Genomic DNA, 22,188 nt, shown 5'->3' with positions numbered 1-22,188 from the left:
ACTCATCAGCATCCATCACATATCTAGCATTAAGAGCTACAACATCATGTTTTTTTGCAGATACAAATTGGCCAAACTCCTTCAAGACAATATTTCTTGTCTCCTCATTTTGATATATCTTTTTAAAGGCAGCCCTATAGCCAAAAGCAACCTCTACATCTCTATATGGTGGCACCCTCCTTGGTGTTGCAAGCATCTTTGCACTATAAAATTTTGGCGTCAAAGCAAATGCTAAGAGATGTAAGGGGGTGGTCATCTTGTTCCAACGGTCAACAACAATTTTCTGCACAACTTTGAAAAATGTTTCCGTTGGGTCATTTTCTTTTCTATTTATTACTTCTTTTATTTTTTCCACCATGCAATCCATGCCATCATAAATCTCACCCAAACATGGGCGATCAATATCAGCATACCTGATCATGCTCATGATGGGCTTAGTGAAATTCAAAACATATTCCACATCATCCCACCATTTCTCACTAAGGATCAATGCTCTTACTTTTAGAGCTCTTTCTGTGTGGGATTGCTTCCATACACTCCACAAGCTGTTGATGACCATAGAACTCAAGGCATCTCGCACCTTCAGAAGTCGTCTTAAGACGAGCGTGTGAGATGCAAATCATGTTTCAGCAACCTAACATGACATAACAAAATACACAACATATATCAAATGTAAGTCTATAAAAAATACATATTTAAAACTAAAAAATTAAAAAATAAAATTTAAAATTAGTAATTATAAATTACCTTCAACAACTCCAACTTGGAGAAGGTCCTAAAAATGGCTTGTGACATATGATGATTAGTCACAAACATTTGAATCTCCTCGCCCTCCGCATACAGTTTTTTCACCCAATCAATTTGTGTGCCAAGCTTTTGCATGATTAAATTGAGTGAGTGTACTGCACATGGAGTCCAAAAGATGTGACCATATGTAGCCTCCACTATAGTCCCTGCTGCCCTACAATTTTTAGCATTGTCAGTTACAACTTGGACAACATTTTGAGGCCCCACCATGTCAATGCATTCTATCAAGATATTGGCAATGAAACTTGCATCTTTCACTTGCCCCTCACTATCCACTGCTTTCAAAAACATTGCCCCTTTAGGACACACTTCTATAACATTGATCAATGGCCTATTTTTACAATCTTTCCATCCATTAGAAACAATGGTCACACCTGTTTCCTGCCATGTATCTTTAATGACCTTCAACTGTGACTCTACGGATGCTTTCTCCTTTGCCAATAAGGTGGTTCTCACCTTTTCATATCCCGGACAAACATAATCAGAAGGTGTATTGCAAAGAGTATGCACCATGTCCCGAAAGTAAGGTGATCTAACAAGGTTGAACGGAAGCCCATTGCCATAAAGGCAACGTCCAATTTTGGAATTTGGAATCTCTCTCAGTTCATTTTTGAAGGCAAAATCCAATGGGCCTCTTTTCCGTGAAGCCACAACATTTTGATTCTCTACTGCATCAACTGGTGGGTTTTGCATGAAAGGATGTGAACCAGCTGGTCTTGTGGAGCCAATGCTACTAGAAGGCCTCTTAGACATTGAACTTGGATGGACAAGAGGATGATCAGTCTTTGCTTTGCTACTTCTCCTATCAGCTTCCTCTCGTTCTCTAATATATCCCAAAACTAGAGCTTTTGACAGCCCCCTGCCATCTGATCCCTTACAAAATTTTATTCCATGCCCAGGGATGAAACAAAGGTGGCCTTTCACTCAAAAGTATGAACTGGTATACTTAGTGCCACAATGGTTGCACTGCCAAACAAAACCCCCACCACTAGACACTGGCTTGATCATTGTTGTATAATGCCAAAGTGGTGAATCTTGATCAATTTTAAAGGGGGTATTTTCAGTTCAGACATTTGCAACTAAACTAGAGCTTGCTCTTGCACTTCCAGTTCCAGCCATTATGTATGACTATATGAATAATGCACCTAAAATGAAGAGAAAGCACAACATTATTGAAAAAAATTATTAAAATTTCGGCATTATAACCCCATACTATGCATACAACGTTTAAAAAAATATACAAGACTTCTTTAAAAAAAATTAATAAAACTTCAAAAACCTTAAAAAAACTTAAAAAAAATATATAAAAATTTGAAAAAAACTTGGAAAATTGTTGAAAACTTGAAAAAAATTCAGATTTACTTACCTTTAATGGCTAAATGTTCCTTCTCCAGTGATTTCTATGCCTTTGATGCGTGTCTCACACCTTCGTAGTCGTCACCTTCGAAGAAAAAGACAAAAACTAGGAAACCTGATAGTAGAGAAAAAATCTTCAAAAATGCAAGTAGAATGGGTTGAATGCATGTTTTGATGTATGAAATGCATCATAAAGGGGCGAATTAGGGTTTAGATGTTAAAATAAGATTAAAAATATTGTTTTTTAATTGTTTTTATTTGTTTTCTAACCCGTGGGCCCCGTTTTTGGGAACCCACAGGCTTGGGTTCACCCGGGTCCTCCTGGGTTCGACCTGGGTCCCACCCGGGTCCTGCCCAGGCGGCTGGGTTCCCTGTCTCCACCCAGCCGCCTGGGCAGGACCCGGGTGGGACCCAGGTCGAACCCAGGCTCGGACCAGGACCGGGCACGGACCAGGACCAGGGCCCGGCCATTTTTGGCAAGAACCAGTAACTGAGTCTTTTTATGCTGCACAAACATGATTATGAGTTGTTAAGTCTTACATGTTGGCTGCCCTTGTTTTTTGTGCCCACTTTCACTTGTTAGGTATGATAGAAATAAAAATCAGATTTATAATTTGATATTTCTTGTGTTTATAAGGGTGCTAGGTAGTGTTGGGTTGATGTTAAGAGATTTGTGACCCTTCATGGTGCGATTGGCAAGGTTGGAGAGTGATTTTTGAGGTATCTTCTTGCTGTTATGTTTGAAACAAGTGTATTTTCAGACCTGCTGTTGATTGTTCCTGTGACTTGCAATACATTTTAGTGCACCTGTGAATGATCAAGGGTTGTACTAGGTGTACTCCATGCCTTTTGGTATCATTTGGAAGTGAATTGGGTTACATTGGGTGTGTTTGGGAGAGGTTAAGTGGCACATTGGTTATGCAACAGTTTTGTGACATTCCTTCAACTTTATTTATGTCATAACTGACCTGGAATACTCTCCATTATGCTCGTCTATCAAGGTAATTGATGTATTTTCGATGTTTTTGAACTAACACAACTAGTTGTTGAGTTTGAAGTGAATATGCCAACGTTATTGCTCTTTTTGTAACCATCCTTGAAAGATTTGTGTCAGTTTGTTGACAATTTAATATTCAATGTTGATTTGTTAATGTTTGAAATTATATTGACAAAAACTACAAAAAATTGTAGGGTGGTTATTACAGTCTAAGTCGTTCTTGCCTAGGTAGCTAGCTCGAAAGAAAAGAGCCTTCCGTTTCCAGTCCTACAATTGTGCAATTCTTGGATAATGATGGCTCTCACCTCAACTTGGGGTGTCATCATTTGAATGCATGTTGTGAAGCTCTTTGTAACCTCTCTATTAGGGTTTGAGAAGCTATCTTAATAGAAAAAACAGGGGGTTGAGGAAGTACCCAACTACATGGATGGGTTGGTGGAGTCAATTGTTCTGCCTTTGATTAATGGTGTCCCACATGAGAGCAAATTTAAGGCTTTCCCCCTTGTAATAATTTTGGATGGACTCTTTGGCCCTATCCATAGCCTCATAAATATACTTCATTGGGTTTTGTAATATTCCTCTTAATTTTTTTTTGTTTTTAGCAATAAGAGTTACAAGCAAACACAATAACCCATTAAGGTTAGAGAAATAATCCAAACTGCTGAAAGGGAATCCTTCCACCTTTTGTTCACCGAGAGCCCAATCTGGGAGGGTGAGAGCATATGGTGTTCTGGGGATCGTTAGCACCATAAATCAAACTGAAATTACAATGCACGTGTGGCAAGCCAACCCCTTCTGCTTATCAAACAGGATAGAAACTGAACTCTTGGTGGTAAACCAGCCAAGGGAAATAACAAGGAACTGAAATTCAATCACTCTACCGCGTATTTCAGCGGGAGGACATTACATTAAGCTATCACTCTACCGCATATTTAAGCAGAAGGACAATTGCATAAAACTTATCACTCGACCACTTATTCAGTGGGAGGACTGAGTACATAAACTGAATTACAAAGCAAGAAGGTGGCTAAGCCAGCCTCTTCCACTTATGCAGTGGGCAAGTAACATAACAAAAATGGTTAGTAGTACTACTACTTAAGCTTACAATATAGGAATTAGAGAGATTGAATAGAGAAGTAATGCTGTTCAAGCTGATAAATATTCCCAAGCAAGTGTTAACTCCCCAAAAGCCCTTCAACATGAAATTATGAAATTCTAAGAGCAATGACACGCAGTCCAACAACTTCAAGAATCTATTACACACTCAAATCTCTCCCAAAACTCACCCAAATCTCTCCAAATCACTCCCCAATCAACTAATCTGCTCACACTCCTAAATGCACACCCAAACACTAACTTCTGGAAATCTGTAATATTTGACAGCAAGCTGGAAACGCATAACCAGCAACACCAAGACACACTAAATTGCATAAAACACTCTCACAACTCGCCCAAATCACTCCAAACCAAACCCAAACTGAAAATATATCAATACTAAACAAGAACAACCAATAAAATGACCACCAAACAACCCACCTAACTCAACTTACTCCCAAATGCCCACACAAAGAAAAACGCCATAGTTGGGAATTTCGATTTGCATTATTAAATTGAATACTCAAAGATTTGTAATGTCCCCTTCTCGATGATGTGCTTTCAGTGGTCCATTGGCCTATTCCTGAGACCCGTATGCTATGTGGAATGAAGAATTAGGGTTTCAAACGTTGGTGAAGCGAGAACTTACTATTTTTAGTAAGTTAGGGGTTGGTTGTTTGGATGATGCTGTCTTATTGAGCTTTTCATGCTCTGTCACTGGGTGCGAAGATCATGCTTTTTCAGAGTAGTAATTCATGACTTACTATTTTTAGTAAGTGGCAGTATGGAGCATTTCTATTTTTGGAAGTGGACAGGGTCCTGATCCTGCAGCAGTTCTATGGTCTTCTTTACTCCGCTTCATCCTGGTTTTTGTTAATGATCAGTATGGGAGTCATAAGTAATTTAATTAAATATTATTTCCTTGTCAAAGGTTTAATATTTAAATATTTGCATTTACTGATTAAATGTATTGAGGATGACTTAGGGAAAAATAATTAATTGATATCCATGTGTTATTTTTCCTAAGTCAAAAGGCGTATTTGTTGGTGGCAATTTGGGAGGATTAAACATCTCTTGTTTAATGTTTTTTTTATATTGCAAAAAAAAACGCCACCATAAGGCAAAAGTTTGAACTTGCCTAGGAAGAGGGAAGTGGGCGCCATGTTGGAGGACTTGAAACGAAATGAAAGGGAAATTGAGTTGTATTTGGGCGCCATTTTGCATTTGAATTTGGGGGAGCTTGGAGTTATAAATGAGCTTTGGGCTCTCATTTTGGTCATCTTGAAAAATTGCATCGTTATGCTACCGGATTGCCATATGAACTTTGAAGCTTCGGAGTGCGGCTCCCTAGTGTTTCCAGTTTTGTACTTGAGATATAGTACCTAGATGTGTGATGTATCCTATGACATTTTCAATGCATATTTTAGTGTTTTTGGAGTTTGGAGTGATTTCTGGAGTTGTTGGTTTCCCTGTGGCTGAAGCAAGTTTTTGATCATAGCTCTCTGCCTGAGCGACCGATCATTCTGGGTATTGGCTTAATCTTCCTTCTTGCTGTTGGCGATACATCTTGTAAGTTTGTAGCACCTTTCTATGAGTTTTGAATTTAATAATGCAAATCGAAATATCCTAGCTAGGCATGGGTTTTGGAGAGTGCATTGGGATGTGTGCCGAGTATTTTGAAGTGTTTTCGTAGCTCTTTTTTGGATTGTCTTAGTTGCTGTTTGTCTAGTATTGATTTGGGAGTGATTTGGAGTGAATTGAGAGAGATTTGAGTGAGATATGAGTAATTTAGTGAGTTTATGGGTTGCTGGTTATGCATTTCCAGCCTGCTGTTTTTGGTGTTGAATTAGTTTGATGATCATTATCTCTTATGTTTAGCAATATACTTCTACTCTCACTTTCCTCTTTATTGTAAGGTTAAGTAGTAGTACTACTAACCCATTCTGGATCGTAATCTTCATATCCCGCTGAAAAGTGGAAGAGGCTGACTTGCTGCCTATATCTGATAATTTGTAATTCAGTCCTCCCGCTGCATAAGTGGTTGAGTTGAGTAATTTGTAATTCAGTGCTCCCGCTGAAATATTGCGGTAGAGTGATTTGTGTTTGCGGTATTGTTCTCTTGGTTGGTTCATCGCCAAGTTCCTTGCTTTCCCGCTGGAGAAGCGGATGGGGCTGGCTTGCCGCCCAATATTGTACTTGCTTTAAAATTTCCAACAGATTAGTGAGCTAACGAACCCCTTATCACCGTATGCTATCACCTTCCTACATTGGACACTTGGTGATCAGAAAGTGGAAGGGTTGCAATTTCAGCAAGCATTGAGATTATATTTTCTAACCTTAACGGGTTATGTGTTTGTTTGTAATTCTTATTGCACTTAAAAACCAAAAAAAGTTATCCGGGATATTACAAGATTAGTGCTGGAAACTTACAAATTCCTTTGCCTAGGACATAGAAAATCAAAGAGCCAATACCTAGAAGCAGCAGGCGATCAATCAAAGACTTATGAATGAAAGTATGCTTCAGCCATGACTTTCCTAGCAGACTACAAACACACTGAAATTCTAACCACGGCAAATCCAGCAATCCCACACTTCAACAAAATCACCAAGAACACTGAGAGAACACAAAAAATAGCTAGGTACTGTCTTGCAAGTACAAAACTGTACTTAGCTAGGAAGGCTCACTTCGAAGCTCAGATTTCTATTGCCAAACCGGCAGCATAACAATGCAATTTTCAAGATACCCAAAATGAGAGCCCAAGTCTCTTATTTATAACTTCATACTCCACCAAATTCAAATGCAAATGGCACCTAAACTCAACTCAAAGTCTTTTCATTTCATTTCATGTCTTCACCTAGAGATGGTGCCTAGTTCCCTTCTTCCTAGGCAAAGTTCGAACTTTACCTTAGGTGACAATTTTGCAACATAAAAATAATATAACATGAGATTTTTTATCATCCCCAATCACCACCAAAATAATGCCACTAACTTAGGAAAATAACAATATTGGTATAAGATAATTATTTTTCCTTAAGTCGTCCTCAATACACTTAATCAATAAATACAAATATTTAAATATTAAACCTTAGGACAAGCAAAAAATATTTAATTAAATCACTTATGACTCCAATACTGATTATCAACAAAAAATAGGATGAAGCTGAGCAATGAAGACCACTGAACTGCTGCAGGATCTGGACCTTGTTAAAACTGCCAAAAATAGAAATGCTCCATACTACCACTTACTAAAAATAGTAAGTCATGAAATACTCCTCCGAAAAGCATGATCTTCACACCCAAAGAAAGAGATGGAAAGCTCAGTAAGATAGCATCATCTAATTAGCCAAACCCTAACTTACTAAAAATAGTAAGTTCTCACTTCACCAAAGAATTGAATGCATGTTATGCCACCCAGGAGTTAATAAAAAACCCAGAAGGAAACCATAGATAGAACTGAAGAATTCCCTCCTAATAAACCCTAAAAAGCTCGTGCAGAACTCCACCAAAGTTGGAAACCTTAATTCTCCTTTCCACAGCCTACGGGTCTCCGAAATAGGCCAATGGACCACTGAAAGCACATCATTGAGAAGGGGACATTACAGGTTTTGATCTCCATCTACCGAATGGATAATTTTAACCAAGGGCTCCAACAACTACAATTTACAAACACATAAAGATTAAAGTTACAAAATTATAATGAAAGACTTATATTAAAAAAATAAACTATTTAATGTGAATTTAAACTCAAAGTTTTGAGGTTACCTTAACATCTTTGTATCTCTTTTTGCAGAAAGATTGTCAAAGACTATGCTTGCAACCATCTCTCCTTCAAGCTTCTTTGAAAATAATGAGGCCAGCCATGCTTGACTCGCAAACATCTATTCAAAGAAGTGAACAAACCAGTAATGCTTTGCAACGTTAAGATAATCGTTGCAAACCTTGCGACACCCAATTGCACCAACTCTTTCTCTTGGGTGAGATCTCTCATCACATTAAGAATCCAAGGTTTATTCTAGATAAATTTTGTTATGCTCCTAGCATCATCTTCTACCGGTCTCACACAATCAAGTTTTCCTATATCCTCTGAAAGAAAAAGGCAACATGCTGCGTAAGTTGTCCAAAAGAGTGTTTGATGCTTCTCTTGAGAAAATCCTCCATACACCACATATGATTGTTGGATTATCAATTATGAGTTTTACCACATTCTTTATGTTCATCTCCATGACAACTTCGCCCAACATTAGACATAATGTTTCCGCATTTTTTACTTTGTTAGAGGCATCAACCAATTTCAAAAAAATCATCTCACCATTTGAAGCGAACAAAAAATTGATAGTGGTGTGTTTTTTCCCATTCATTTACCCATCTAAAAGAATAGTGCATCCATATTTTCTCAATTGCTTCTTATGTTCTTCCCAAAGAAACGGGACTCGGACTCGGCAAGGCCGAATCGGACTTGGACACGGGACTCGGAGTCAGACTCGGCTTCAGACTCGGCTGGACTTGGGAAAGTGAAAAATTCAAGAAATTTAGAGATTTTTAAAGATTTAAAACTTGTTTCATGCACCCTTTGGAATACACCTTAAAGACACAATAACATCATCAAACTCGGCTCATTTGATTACATACACAAGTATACATCAATCACATAAGCATAAACGCAAATTGTAGCTGAAGGAAATAACAAACATAAATATATAAATATTGTCAAATGTATACAATATTACAAAAATCATGGAATAAAAAATCCATGTCATCATATGATCATCATCAAATGTTCCACACAAATACCAAAGGTAAATACAACTACAAGCCTATGGCTCAGAGGAGCGTGCACCCTCTCGCCCTGGCCCCCTGCGAAGGCATTTAAGGTAGGTCTTGGATGATTCAACAACCATAGTTGCTCCCCGTGACACCATGCCATGGTCACCAACATCAGGAACAGCTGTGTCACTCTCAGTATCTCCTGTCTCTGCTCGTGCTCTCTGCTCCTCCTCTGCCATGGCTACAGCCTCAGCCTCTATATTTGCCAGGTCGATCCAATCAGTGTCATCATCACTAAAGATAGTCGCGGGAATCGCAGGATCTGTCTGACTCTCATTGGCCCACTCTGCTTCAAGTTCAACCTCATCTAGAATGATAGGAGAGATGTCAACTAATGCATTCTTTCTCATTCTCAAGCGGAGGTTGTAGTGAACAAAGACGAGATCATTCATCTTCTCCACAAATAATCTATTGCGCCTCTTGGAGTGTATGTGCTCAAACATACTCCAATTGCACTCACAACCAGATGTGCTGCATGGTTGGCTCAAGATGCGGATGGCCAACTTCTGAATATTTGGTGTCATTGGGCCAAAAAAACTCCACCAATGATCTGAGTTTGAAACGAGAAAAATAAATAAAATCATTCTCACTCATGAACTCATTTAACAAGTTACAATATACAATAAAACTAAAATTAAGCCTTACAATTTAGTTTTACCTGACATCATAGTTGTCCTACTGTCTTTGGCGACAGGACGAGAGAAGGTCTCCCCTTGTGCATCTGAGAACAACTGTAGCTCTCGAATAAGCTCTATCTGAGTATTACCAGCAGGTGCCATCTTCTCCATGATTGAGTATAGCCCATTAAGGACCTCCACATCACCCTTGAAAGAAGGGATAAAATAGAATGCCGGATTCAGATAATAGGCTGTTGCATGGATGGGCCTATGAAGCTGATGATGCCATCTCCTATCAATGATCTCCCAAATGGGACCATACTTGCTCTCATCTCCTCCATAGACGGATTTGATGTCCTCCTTCGCCCCATCCATGCCCTCATATATATATAGCCCATTACGGGCTTTTCTCCATCCGCAACTTGCAACAAAACCACCAAGGGCTTAACAAACTACAAAATTGAAAATATTGTTTAATTTAGAAAAATGAGCAAATAAGAGAATACATATAATAGGTTATAAAACACAAAGTTAAATTGTAGAATTTATAAAAAATTTACCTTCACTATCTCATTTGTAATATCCCAGTTTTTTTTTTTTGTTTTTTAGGCCAATAATAATCATCCACAAATAGATAACCCGTTAAGGTTAGAAAGCATAAACTGAAAACTTGCTGGAAAATGCAACCCTTCCACTTTCTGATCACCAAGTGCCCAATGTGGGAAGGTGAGAGCATACGGTGTTGAGGGGATCGTTAGCTTCAAATAACTGGAAACAATACAATGCTTGGGCGGCAAGCCAACCCCTTCTGCTTATCTAGCGGGAATGCAAGAAACTTGGCGATGAACCAACCAAGAGAAACATACAAAGGCACAAATCACTCAACCACGATATTTCAGTGGGAGGACTGAAATTACAAAACAATCTCAACTCAACCGCTTATGCAGCGGGAGGACCATTACACTCAGACATCACTCGACCACTTATGCAGTGGGAGGACTAAATTACAAATTACTTGAAAATAGGCGGCAAGCTAGCCTCTTCCACTTTTCAGCGGGGTGAGAGTTACAAACCAGAATTGGTTAGCAGTACTACTACTTAACCTTACAATAACAAGATAATGTGAGAAGAGAGTAATGCTGAATATCCAAATAAGAACATGAAATTTCTGCCAATATCAAAATCTGCAAGCTGGAATTGCAAAACCAGCAGCCTATGGATTCGCTAAAACGCTCATAACTCTCTCATTACTCACCCAATTCACCGAAAATCTATTCTAAATAATTTCTATACCCGCTACAATGAAAACAAACCCTAGGAAAGCCATCGAAACACCCATATTTATTTTGCACGCTTCCCAATGCATTCACAAAACCCAATGCCTAACCTGGGAAGTTCGATTTGCAATATAAAAATCCACACTCAAAATAAGATGCTAAAAACTTACAATATGCATCGCTAGTGGTAGGAAGGAAGGATGAGCCGTTACCTAGAATGATGGAATCGCCTGGTCATGAGGTGTGAGCAAAATACACTTTCAGCAGTCCCGCGACCAGCAACCAGAAAACACTCCAATCCCAAATAGAACACTCCACAATCTGCAACTCACTCACCAATAGCACTGGGAATACGTGGACACAGCTAGGTACTATCTTGCAAGTACGAAACTGAGACTTAGCTAGGAAGCCACACTTCGAAGCTCAGATTTTTCAATCGCCAATTCGGCAGCATAACGATGCAAATTCATTTCATATCAAATGAGAGACCAAGCACCTGTATTTATAGATTTTTCCCTCCGAAATTCAAATGCAAATGGCGCCCAAAACCATTGAAATTCAATTTCATTTCATGTCATAGCGTCCCCTAGACATGGCGTTAATTTTCCCAAACTCCCTAGGCAAAGTTCAAACTTTTTCCTAGGTGACAACTTTGCGAAATAAAATAATATAAACATGAAATATTTCATCTTTCTCAACGCCACCTTTTTAATGCCACTGATTTAAGAAAATAACAATATTGCTAGCAGCTAGATATTTTTCCTAAGTTGCCCCATAACACAATTAATCAGTAATAAAAATAATTAAATATCAAACCTTAGGATAAGGAATTAATATTTAATTAAATAACTTATAACTCCAATACTGATTAATACCAAAATCATGGATGAAGTTGTGCGATGAAGACCACTGAACTGTGCTGAGTCGGGACCTTGTCCAAGACTGCTAAAAAAATAAATGCTCAACACAGCCACTTAGTAAAAATAGTAAGTCGAAAAATACTGCTCCAAAAAACATAATCTTCGCATCCAGAGAAAGAGCTTGGAAAGCTCAACAGAATTGCATCAACCAAACAACCAAACCCTAACTTACTAAAAATAGTAAGTTCTGACTTCACCAAAGAATCAAATGCATGTTATTCCACCCTGCAGTTCATGGAAAACCCAGAAGGAAACCATAAGCAGAACTGAAGAATTCCCTTCTGACAAACCCTAAAAAGCTCGTGTAGAACTCCACAAAAGTTGGAAACCCCAATTCTCCTTTCCAAATAGCCTATAGGTCTGCGGAATAGGCCAATGGACCACTAAATGCACATCACTAAGAAGGGGACATTACATCATCACAAGGGACCCAAAAGTCTTGCTCATCAAAAATACAGTCTGCCATATCTTTCCCTGCAGGGGTGGCAGCCTAAGATGAGGAAGACCACTCCTCACCAACAATCATGCGTCTCCAGGCCGACTTAGAGCTAAGCATGGACTGCAATGTGATGAAGTTTGTGGCAAATCTTGTGATTCCTAGACGATGCAACTCCTTCTGCTTTGTGTATTGTCTCATAAGAGCCAACACCCATGAATGATTATATACAAATTTGCACACATTTCTCGCCCTTTCTACACATCTCTTGACCCATGGGAGTTTTCCAATATCCTCCAACATGAGGTCAATGCAATGGGCAACAGATGGAGTCCAAACTATAGATGGGTGCCTCTCCATCAATAGTCTACTTGCAGCAACATAATTTGTTACATTGTAAATTGTAATTAATGGAGGTACAAAATAGTAATTAATTTGTAAACAAAATTCGTTTGTAATCAAAAGTTTACCCGCAGCAACAAAATTTGTTGCATTGTCGATCACCACCTGTACCACGTTCTCCTCACCCACCTCATCAATCACCTCCTCTATCTGCTCACATAGGTAGGTGGCATTCTTGCAATGGGCGGAGGCATCAATGGACTTGATGAAAACGGTGCCCCTTGAAATAAAAAATTAAAGCTAGGTCAATGATCATTCAATAAACCATTAGATAAAAAATAAAAAGTTAAAGACTATATGAAACTAAAATTAATCAATCACCTGCGGAAGAAACAAGAAAATTAAGGAGAGTTCTATTTCTCCTATCCGTCCAACCATCAGTCATGATGGTGCAATCTTTAGTGCTCCATATCTGGCGTTGTTCATCTAAATCCTTCTTCACATCATTCACCAGTTGAGACAAAATGGGTCCCCTCAAATCACTATCATGAGGGGCTTTGAACCCCGCCTCGCATATGGTAAGGGCATCAACCATTTCTTGCCAATAAGGAGACCTGTCACAAATAAATTCAATGAGATAAGTTAAGTATGTTCTATCATCTATGTAGTATGTAGTATGTACGAGAAAAAATAAAACGAAGAGAATCAAAGTATAAAAATTAAAACAATCAAACATAAAAGTTATAAAACATTCACCTAGCTGTAAAGAATGGAATACTGCTGTAGGTTCGAAACCTGCCAACTGCCATTTTAGCGGCATCATGGACCTCCTTGTTCCAACCCATGCCCTCAAGCGACTGTTGGGAGCTAGGAGTAGTGCGATGCACAAAGAAGGTATCCAACCTAGATTTACGAATCCTAGGTCCAATGCTAACACTCCCACTACAACTACTAGTGCTAGGAGCATGAGAAGTGGCGGTGGCAATGCCACTTACAGAAGTAGAAGCGGAAGCTCCTGCAGTAGCAAACTGAGTGGGACGATATGAAGGTAAGGAAGAAGGGCCTCCAACACAACCTAACTGTGGCCCTCTTCCTAAATTTGCCTCTCTCCCAATGGCCGCTCGATAATCCTTTTGTTTCTTTTTCCTTTCAATTTCCTCAACCATTACATAACAATCACGTACGGCCTCAGGGAGTTCTTTTAGGCATGGTTCGGCATCATGTCCATGCACACCACAAATATGGTATTTCAGTCTATATATACCTCCATGGAATAATGTTTTGCAAAATGTACATTTTGTTTGCCCCTTTCCTTGCCCTGTAAAATCCTCAAGATATTTCCAAGCAGGGTCCTTTCTAATGGGGGGTCTAGAAGATGAAGTAGAGATTGTAGGATAGTTTTGTGAAACTTGAAGTTGAGGCAAATAATAAAGTGAAGTTTGCTGCAATAAAACATTACAAATACAAAATGAAATTAATACATACATTCAAAAAAACTAAAGTAGGGTTTGTAAATTTAAAAAAAAATAAAATTGGAGAGTTTGTCAAACCCTACTTTAAAAAAAAAAAAATTACAAACCCTACATACAACCCTACATAGTACAACTACATACTACATGCTACATACAAAGTTACAAACATACAAAAGATTTTGCAAGAAAATGTAAAAATTTCAAAATAAATGAATAAAAAATGGAATTTTTGCATACAATAAACAAAAAAATCTTCAAAAAAACAATCTTACCTCTTACAACAAGCTTGAAATGAGCTGCAAACTCATCCTATCCAACTCTTGATGCACCAAATCCAAACACAATGCAGCCCCAATGTGATAAATTGAAGAAAACTTGAGCTTCCTCCTTGCTGGTTTTTCTTCTATGCACCCTTGTTTTTCTTCCCAACTCACTTTACTCCTACTTCTGCAAGTGAATGAAATGAAGTTCACTTTTAGGGATTAGAGATAACTAAACAAAAAAAACAAGTTTGAGGCTAGGGACTCGCCGAGTTTGGCAAGTTTTTGCCAAACTCGCCATCGCCAACTCGGCAAGTTGGCGGGTTTCTCGCCAGACTCGGCCGAGCCCGAGTCCGAGCTCCAGAGACTCTGCGAGCATGTCTCAGACTCGGACTCGCCGAGTTTGGCGATTTTCGGGCAATTTTCTAATCTTGCTATTAGCTTTTTCGCTTGATTGCATTCATGAGCAACCTAGAAAAGCAAAGTGAAAGGACAAAATTTTAATTTTTAAGCATAAAAAATTAGCCTAAATTCAACGTAACTTACTATAAATTATTCAACATAAAATTTGTCTAAAATTCAACGTAAATTGCTATAAGTTTAAATTAGCATACATTAACCAACCTTCCAGTTAAGTCTTTAGATGAAGGTGCCTTGTAGCCTTTTCTTATAACCGTCAATGTAGTTATTGTAATCTCCCCATTTTTAGGTTCTCCAGTAGTGCAGTTTTCACTAGCTTTTTGCGTTTGTGTTAGCTTGTTCAGGGGGGTAATTTGATGTTATCCGTGAGCTCAGGTGGTTTAGAGGAGTCATATGACACCTTCAAATGTTATTTTTGGCTTCTACTTTGGACTCCAAGATTCTTGGAGGGAGTGTCTATTTTAGTAAGTCACCCAATCGGGTTTGTTTACCATTGGGATCACTTCTACACAATCAGATTTCAATTTTGATGCATTTTGACCATTGTCGCTAATTGGGTGTATTATTGAACTATATTTAAATAATATCACTAAGGTTGCCATTTTAATTAAAATTATTTATCAAGCACCTCGGTGTTATCACTCGTTGGAAAGAGAAAATAAATTTTTACATGTTGAGATGCTTGAAAGTGACATTAAGTGCCAGAAATGTTTAGAAAGTAAATTAGATCACTTTTTGAAATTAAAAGGCTTAATAAAAATAAAGTGATTTTAAAAGGCAGTTTCCAGAAAGTTCTCTAAAATGCTTATAAAAAGGGGGACAGAGAGCTCATATTCTATGTAGAGTTTATTATTTGTTTCTTTGATAAAACATTGTGTGGTTCTAGAGATTTGGAGTTGGTCCATCTCAACCTTCCTAAAGACCAAAACACTCTTGAAAAAGACTAGCTATGGTAGTGAAAGATCTACTTTGGCTAGTATTTGTTGGAGATATCTCACATGTATTTCACAGTACTTTCAGATTGAAATTTCTTTGTGTGGTTTCTTTTAATGCTTAGATTGCAGGAGATTTCAGGGATAAGGTTTGAAGAGTTCAATGGTGATTTCACTCATGAATCATAGTTGGGCTTCATAGATTGATTTATATCTATAGTATTGATCTCAGAATGTCGAGACATATATGAAGAAGTCTTCGAAGTGCAGAAAGAAGAAGTTTCTTGCAGATTTTGAAGGAGTTTCCACATTTTGTTTACCATACCATTGCAGCTGGAGGTCTTTCCTATAGGAGGGACGTGGGGTTTTGATTTAATGCATTTACCTCTTTTTGAAAAGGGTTGCATGTTCAGTTGGAGTTGCCTAGCATAGAGCAGCTCAGAGGAATCTTGCTAGAGACAAAAAGATCAAAGTTTGGAGTGTGGTGTATTGAATAAGGGTTTCCAGTTGTTGATTATAATTATCAATATTACATACTCTAGATTAATGGGTATGTTTGAAATGGAATTGTAACGTGTTTGATGATTTGAGTAGTGTTTATTTTGATGCAATATTGTGAAACTAGTTTTGAAATAAATCTTAAAATACTTGCCAGTTGTGAGTATTTCTAAAGTATTGTATTTTGACATATATTTATGTGCTTTTCATTGTTGCAAATGAGTTTATTGTAAAAACAATTTCTGCATCTCCGTCTACTTCTCTAAAACAAATTAAAAACAAGGAACAAAACAAAAAAAACAAGGGTGCATATTATTGTTACGAAATTCTCCCACTAAGGAGTACTCACCACATTGAAAGGAATGTTTTTGATGTGCCATAAATCAGCTTGTCTTATTTGCTTGTTCATGCACCTCCCTGTTCCATTCTATAGATTGCAATGATGGTTGTGCTCCAATTGTGTTTCTAGTCTCAAAAAAGCTATGTGGCATGTGTGTAGGTGTAGGCACTCACACTCTACTTGAAGTAGATAAATTGGGTGTCGATGTGCTTCAGATGCGTGGACCACAAAGAGAGTCCAGTATGCTTTGACATGTCGTCTCTTTATTTGATTCTAGTTGCACATGAGGACCATGACCACTAGCTATGGTTGCTGCTATGGTTGCCCTTGTCTTCTCTCTTTGTAATATTTTCTCTTTTGTCAATACAAGATGGGCATTCATCTCTCTTTTTATCTCTTTAGTGGTGTTTTTATATGGCTTGGCATCACAATGAGTAACGCTTGCAAGATGGTATTTGACACGATTTATGCCTCATGATATAAGTTTCTGCATCTCATGCAAACAATTGCCCTAGGTATTGGTCCTTGTATGGCACATTTCGAAGCAAGGTCTCTAACACCAGTAGGACAAGTGCAAGTAATTGGTGGTGGCACCGACTGAGCAAAGCTTGAGATTGAAGCTGATCCAAAAGCTTCTCTATTTGCCATGATATGGTGTATTTAACTTACACATGCATAGTGAAAGCACAACATTTTAACTTTTAAATACAAAAAAATTAACCTAGGTCCTAAATTCAACATAGATCACTAAAAATCAGCATAAAATTAATTTAAATTAGTAAAAATTTAATATAATCTAAAGATTCTAAACATTTTATTCCCAATACACACACACACAGACCTATGCTTCAAATTTGCCTTCTAAATTTGCCTATGAACCCTTTCAGATCTTCTAATTGTGATGCAAGAGCACTGTCACTGTTGTGTGCAATGTGAGAAGGGTGTCAAGGGCTTTAGAGACTAGAAATCACTTTTTTTCTAAGATTTTTTGACATGACCTACCTTTTACACATGCCTTGTGAGTTTTTTACTTGGACTCACTGAGTTATTGATGAGTACTCGCCAAGCTTTAAACTCAACAACTTTTTTGGGCAATTTTTTCAAGCGATTACTCGACAGAGATTAAACTCAGTGAGTACTTGCGGAGTCATCCATCTATGGGCTTAGCTATGCCTCAACACACGAGATTCAAGAATTGATTAAACAATTGATTCATATGTGTGTCCAAAACACCTTTGAGGCACTAGTGCTTTCTTAGAATAATATGAAATAGTGGGGGTAAGCAGAGAATTCAAACAAAGTTTATAACAAAACAACTCACCTTCACCTAGAGCAGGGTAATTATTGTGTTCTAGGAAAGACATAACAGCCTAAAATAGAGATCTAGGAAATGGATACTGACATGAATCAAAGGAAAAATATATTAAAATCAATCTTTTGAACATTCAATGACCATGAGGAAGCTTGGTTATTTCCTTAAGCCTAAAAATTGTGTCGAAAAGTTTTTTGTGCATAGCAACATATTTTATCAATATCTTGGAAAATTCAAGATGTTATTCTTGGATGGCATGCAAATCATTGATGGCTACTATACAAAGCATAAATTCCTTTGGGTGATTTTGGCAAGTTTATTGCCCATGTTGTATAAAATATTCCAGATTTTTAACATTTTTGTTGTGTATAGGCCTCATGCTTACTTTAGTGCATGTTTATTATTCTTTTTTATACACATAATAGTGAGATAAGAGGTTGTACTTGTAACAAGAGAATTTCCAGCCAAGAGGAGTGGAGCGGACTTGTTCACTTGGGCATGTACCATAGGTTGAATAAGTCTTACATTGCTGATGAAGGCTCAAGGCATTGAGGCTCATCATGTACCTTTGTGATGCTCAAAACTATTTCATTAATGGTGCAGCTTTGAAGAACCATTATTGCCAAAGTTGAGTCCTGAACACTGTGTTATTGTAGTGTTTGTGTAAGGTTGCATGCATGCCAACATGCTCACCTGTAAATTATTTGCCTTTTAAAGCAGGGAATGTGAATTTATAGCAAATGATGATTATTAGTTTTAGCGAATATGATTGTTATATCACATGAAAATTGTTTGACCTTTAAAAACTTGCTGAATGTTACTAGCTTTGTGATGCATTTTGGCCATTGATTGCCAATCCATATAGCAGCCTTTGAATTTGAACTTGTTGATGACAACTTCATCCTAGCACTTTGTGATGAATCTCATACATATATTTTAGATTGTTGCTTAAATTAATGTATCATTCTAAAAAGATTTACATTCTTAATAATTTTGACCATTTCAGGACATCTCAATTGTTTTTGGCTATAGTTCACATTGTGTACTATTCATCATGAACCTGTAATTTTCGGGGTATGGTAATCATAACTGACACAATTTCTTAAAACAGCAAATCAGTACTCTTGCTGGCAATCAAGTCCCAAGTCTTTTTCCATGGGAGGTGTTGTTTACAATGGGCATTATTGGTCTTGGCCTATTACTTTTTGCTCTGCTTATTGGAAACATGCAGAACTTTCTTCAATCACTTGGCCGCAGGTATGTGGGAAGTGCTTATGATGCAGTATCTTTTGGGTTTACTATTTTGTATAGATTCAAGGCACTACATTTTTCCTTTCCTTTCCTGTAAAATTACAACCTAAATAAACATGATAAACTTCTGTTGATATTTTGTTTAAAAATTTATTCCCGATTTCCTGTAAAAGACCAATATAATTTTAGTGAATTGAAGCTAGTATTGAAATCTGTTGTTTCAATCTGAAGGATATGATTTGACATTTGGTGATATCATGTTTCATATATTCCCGAAACATTTTTAAAAATATGTTGCTGTTAAGGAAGCCTTTGTTTGAGATCACATCTACCTAAACAATATGGTAAAAAAGTCAAACTTATTTAGTTGCTGCAACCTTGTCAACCATTTAATATGTGCAACTTATAAAGAATGAAGAGTGACAATCAAAGATTTGAAACTATATTGCCATTCTGGAGTATAGATAAATCCAAAAGAATTAAGAAATTATCAATCATCCACACAATATGTGAACCAAGATTCTACTCAAAGCTAATATTGAGGCACAAAGCAATAATGATTCAAAAGCTTTGTAAACCATAGAATCTTTTATCCATCCTTGATCATTCAAGAATCCCCAATAAGGTCCCTACAATGAAAAAGGTGAATTCGAAAGGAAAATTTATTCAATTCATAACTGTCCCCAAGACTCTTTAGCAGTTGAGCACCTCTGGAAGATATGGTCAGCTATTTCCTCTTTGGGATTAATAATACAATGTTGATCAACCATGCTTTGACAGCTAAACCTTGATGCTTTATTATCCGTCTGAACGCCTTGTGTTTGAAGGAGGTTCTTGCTTTCCAAAGAGCTTGAAAATGTCACCACAATCTCCCCTTAGATTCTTGATTGTATATAGAGCTTTATATTAATGAAAATGTGGATCATTTGCTATGTTTTATATGAAACTAGTAATAAATAGAGAGGTCTTTTATAAAATCAGACTATCCAGTACTAGGGCAGCAACAATTGCTTCCTTGATGGCTTGTATTGTGGTTTTATTTTGTCTTTTGCACAACAACATAAACTGGAACTGAATGTGAGGTAAAACCTCTCTCCAAATTATAAGGGAAAGCTTCATAAGAACTAAAGTAATGCTAAACATATAGACCAGATGATCTGTATAATTGAAAAGCTACTTTATATACAAAACTACAACCTAGGTAGACAGATGGCATCAATACAAAGTTTGATGCTATTATCCACTTTCAATTCAATTACAAAATCACAAATAGTAATGCAGAGAGAAGGAAACTGGACTGAACATTCAATTTTGTAGCATAAACTATCATTAAGAAATGTTGTGCTCAAAGTACTTATTTGTAAGGTTTCAAAAGCCCAACTTTTTTGGATTTAAGAAAATAATTAATTTATCCTGAAAATTAATGATTTTAAAGAAAAAGTTTAAAACTCGTGAAAAAGAAGGAAATAAAACACCTTTAAAATTAAACAGAGTTGAAATAAAAGCTGAGTAAAACACCATTATAATAGGCCCTAAACATTCTGTCCAAAAATAGAAGCCTTCAAAAAGAAAATGCGAAAGATAGTTGTTGGACAGATGAACCTTCTCAGTGATTAATCTGTGCAACTGGTTCAATCATCAACCAATTGGCAACATATGTATCATTCTATAGATCTTTTATCAAATATTCATAGTAAGTGTTCCGCCCTCCATTTATTATCTCATGAAAAGGGCTTGCCCTTTGAAGCTATATTTTGAAAATGCAGCCTCCCAAAATCATTTTATGAATATCTTGATAGGTTGATTTGCTAATCCTCACTAATGATTGGGATCAATGTTAATTGTGCCAAGAAGCAAATTTGTTTAGCTCATAATTTCCTAAATGTCCTTGACCAAAAACCACAGTTTTGGATCAACTTGTGCACACCTCTTGTATAATCTTGGTGATAACTTTGGATACACTAAAGACTTTGTTTGATGTACCATCTCCTTGCTCACACTCTATCCTTTCCCTTCTTCTTGTCTCTCTGATTTTGACCTGCACTGTAGCTCTTTCTCTTGAAAATGAAATTCGTTGATGGGAAGTTTATTAGAGGCAACATCAATTTTCCTTTCTTAAGCATGTTGATGTAACAACGAATCAATAGGAAGTATTTAAAAGAAGATAAAAGATCATAAGAACCATTAAGGAGATCTCAATCACCCATCTACTCACTCTTACAAATACTAGTTAAAGTATTTATTTTTTGTTGGCGGACTATAAGACAATCTTTGATAAGCAATTAGCCCAAACCTAGAGGAATGATTATATAATTCATCTACTTGTCTTGGTAAGGATAATATTCAAGCAAAGATGACATGGCGATATCATTTGAACCATAGTTGTTAAACATGGATTTGGCAGCCCGGAATTTGTAACCTGGTACTTGGCAAAATCTTGGCAAAAATAAAAAGAGATAATTATATGAAAAAAACATAAATTAATGCATTTAGAGAATACAAGTCTTTTGATTATTAGTTTTTCATAATTCTGAAATTACATGTCATATGACCCTTAAACCAAAAAAAGAAATGCCTTCATTTTAGGATGCAGTGAGTAATTGGTAGGGACTCAATGCATGAATTGTGCCAACCACGCACAGTTGTATATTGGACTCGTGAGTTGCCTTAACCTTAGCTGAGTCCACATAAGTTTTCTAATGGAGATCTCAATGTTGTTTAAATTTTTGGACATGACAAAAATTTGGCAGGCCTGAAATTTGACTCAAACTTGGGACATGGCAAAAAATTGACAAAATGTCCAAACATTATATTTCCTAAAATAATCTTGGAAGACACATATATAATTGAATTCAGATAATTGGTAAGTAGTTTTTCATACATTTATAGATTAAGAAAGAATTTCAATACATATCATAGTTTTGAGCTAAGTCACCACATTCGGCGAACTTCTAACATGAAGTTCGAAATCTGCCGAATACTCAGCAATAAAAATAAATTTGTAAAAATTTGCAAACAAATTCACATAAAA

At 37.1% G+C, this 22,188-nt stretch overlaps 1 protein-coding gene across 1 annotated transcript in view; it reads left to right on the top strand.

The window, feature by feature from the left end:
• LOC131064874 (probable cyclic nucleotide-gated ion channel 20, chloroplastic) overlaps positions 1 to 22,188 on the top strand; it is a gene marked incomplete at its 3' end in the record, with an annotated part of 363,668 nt that overhangs the window by 253,826 nt on the left and 87,654 nt on the right. Inside the window, 1 exon segment of the mRNA XM_057999185.2 lies at positions 19,018 to 19,163. Coding sequence (XP_057855168.1) covers positions 19,018 to 19,163 — 146 coding nt within the window.

The sequence above is a fragment of the Cryptomeria japonica genome, chromosome 5, assembly GCF_030272615.1.
Source record: "Cryptomeria japonica chromosome 5, Sugi_1.0, whole genome shotgun sequence".
NCBI lineage: Eukaryota > Viridiplantae > Streptophyta > Pinopsida > Cupressales > Cupressaceae > Cryptomeria > Cryptomeria japonica.
This window is presented reverse-complemented; position numbering and strand designations above follow the sequence as displayed.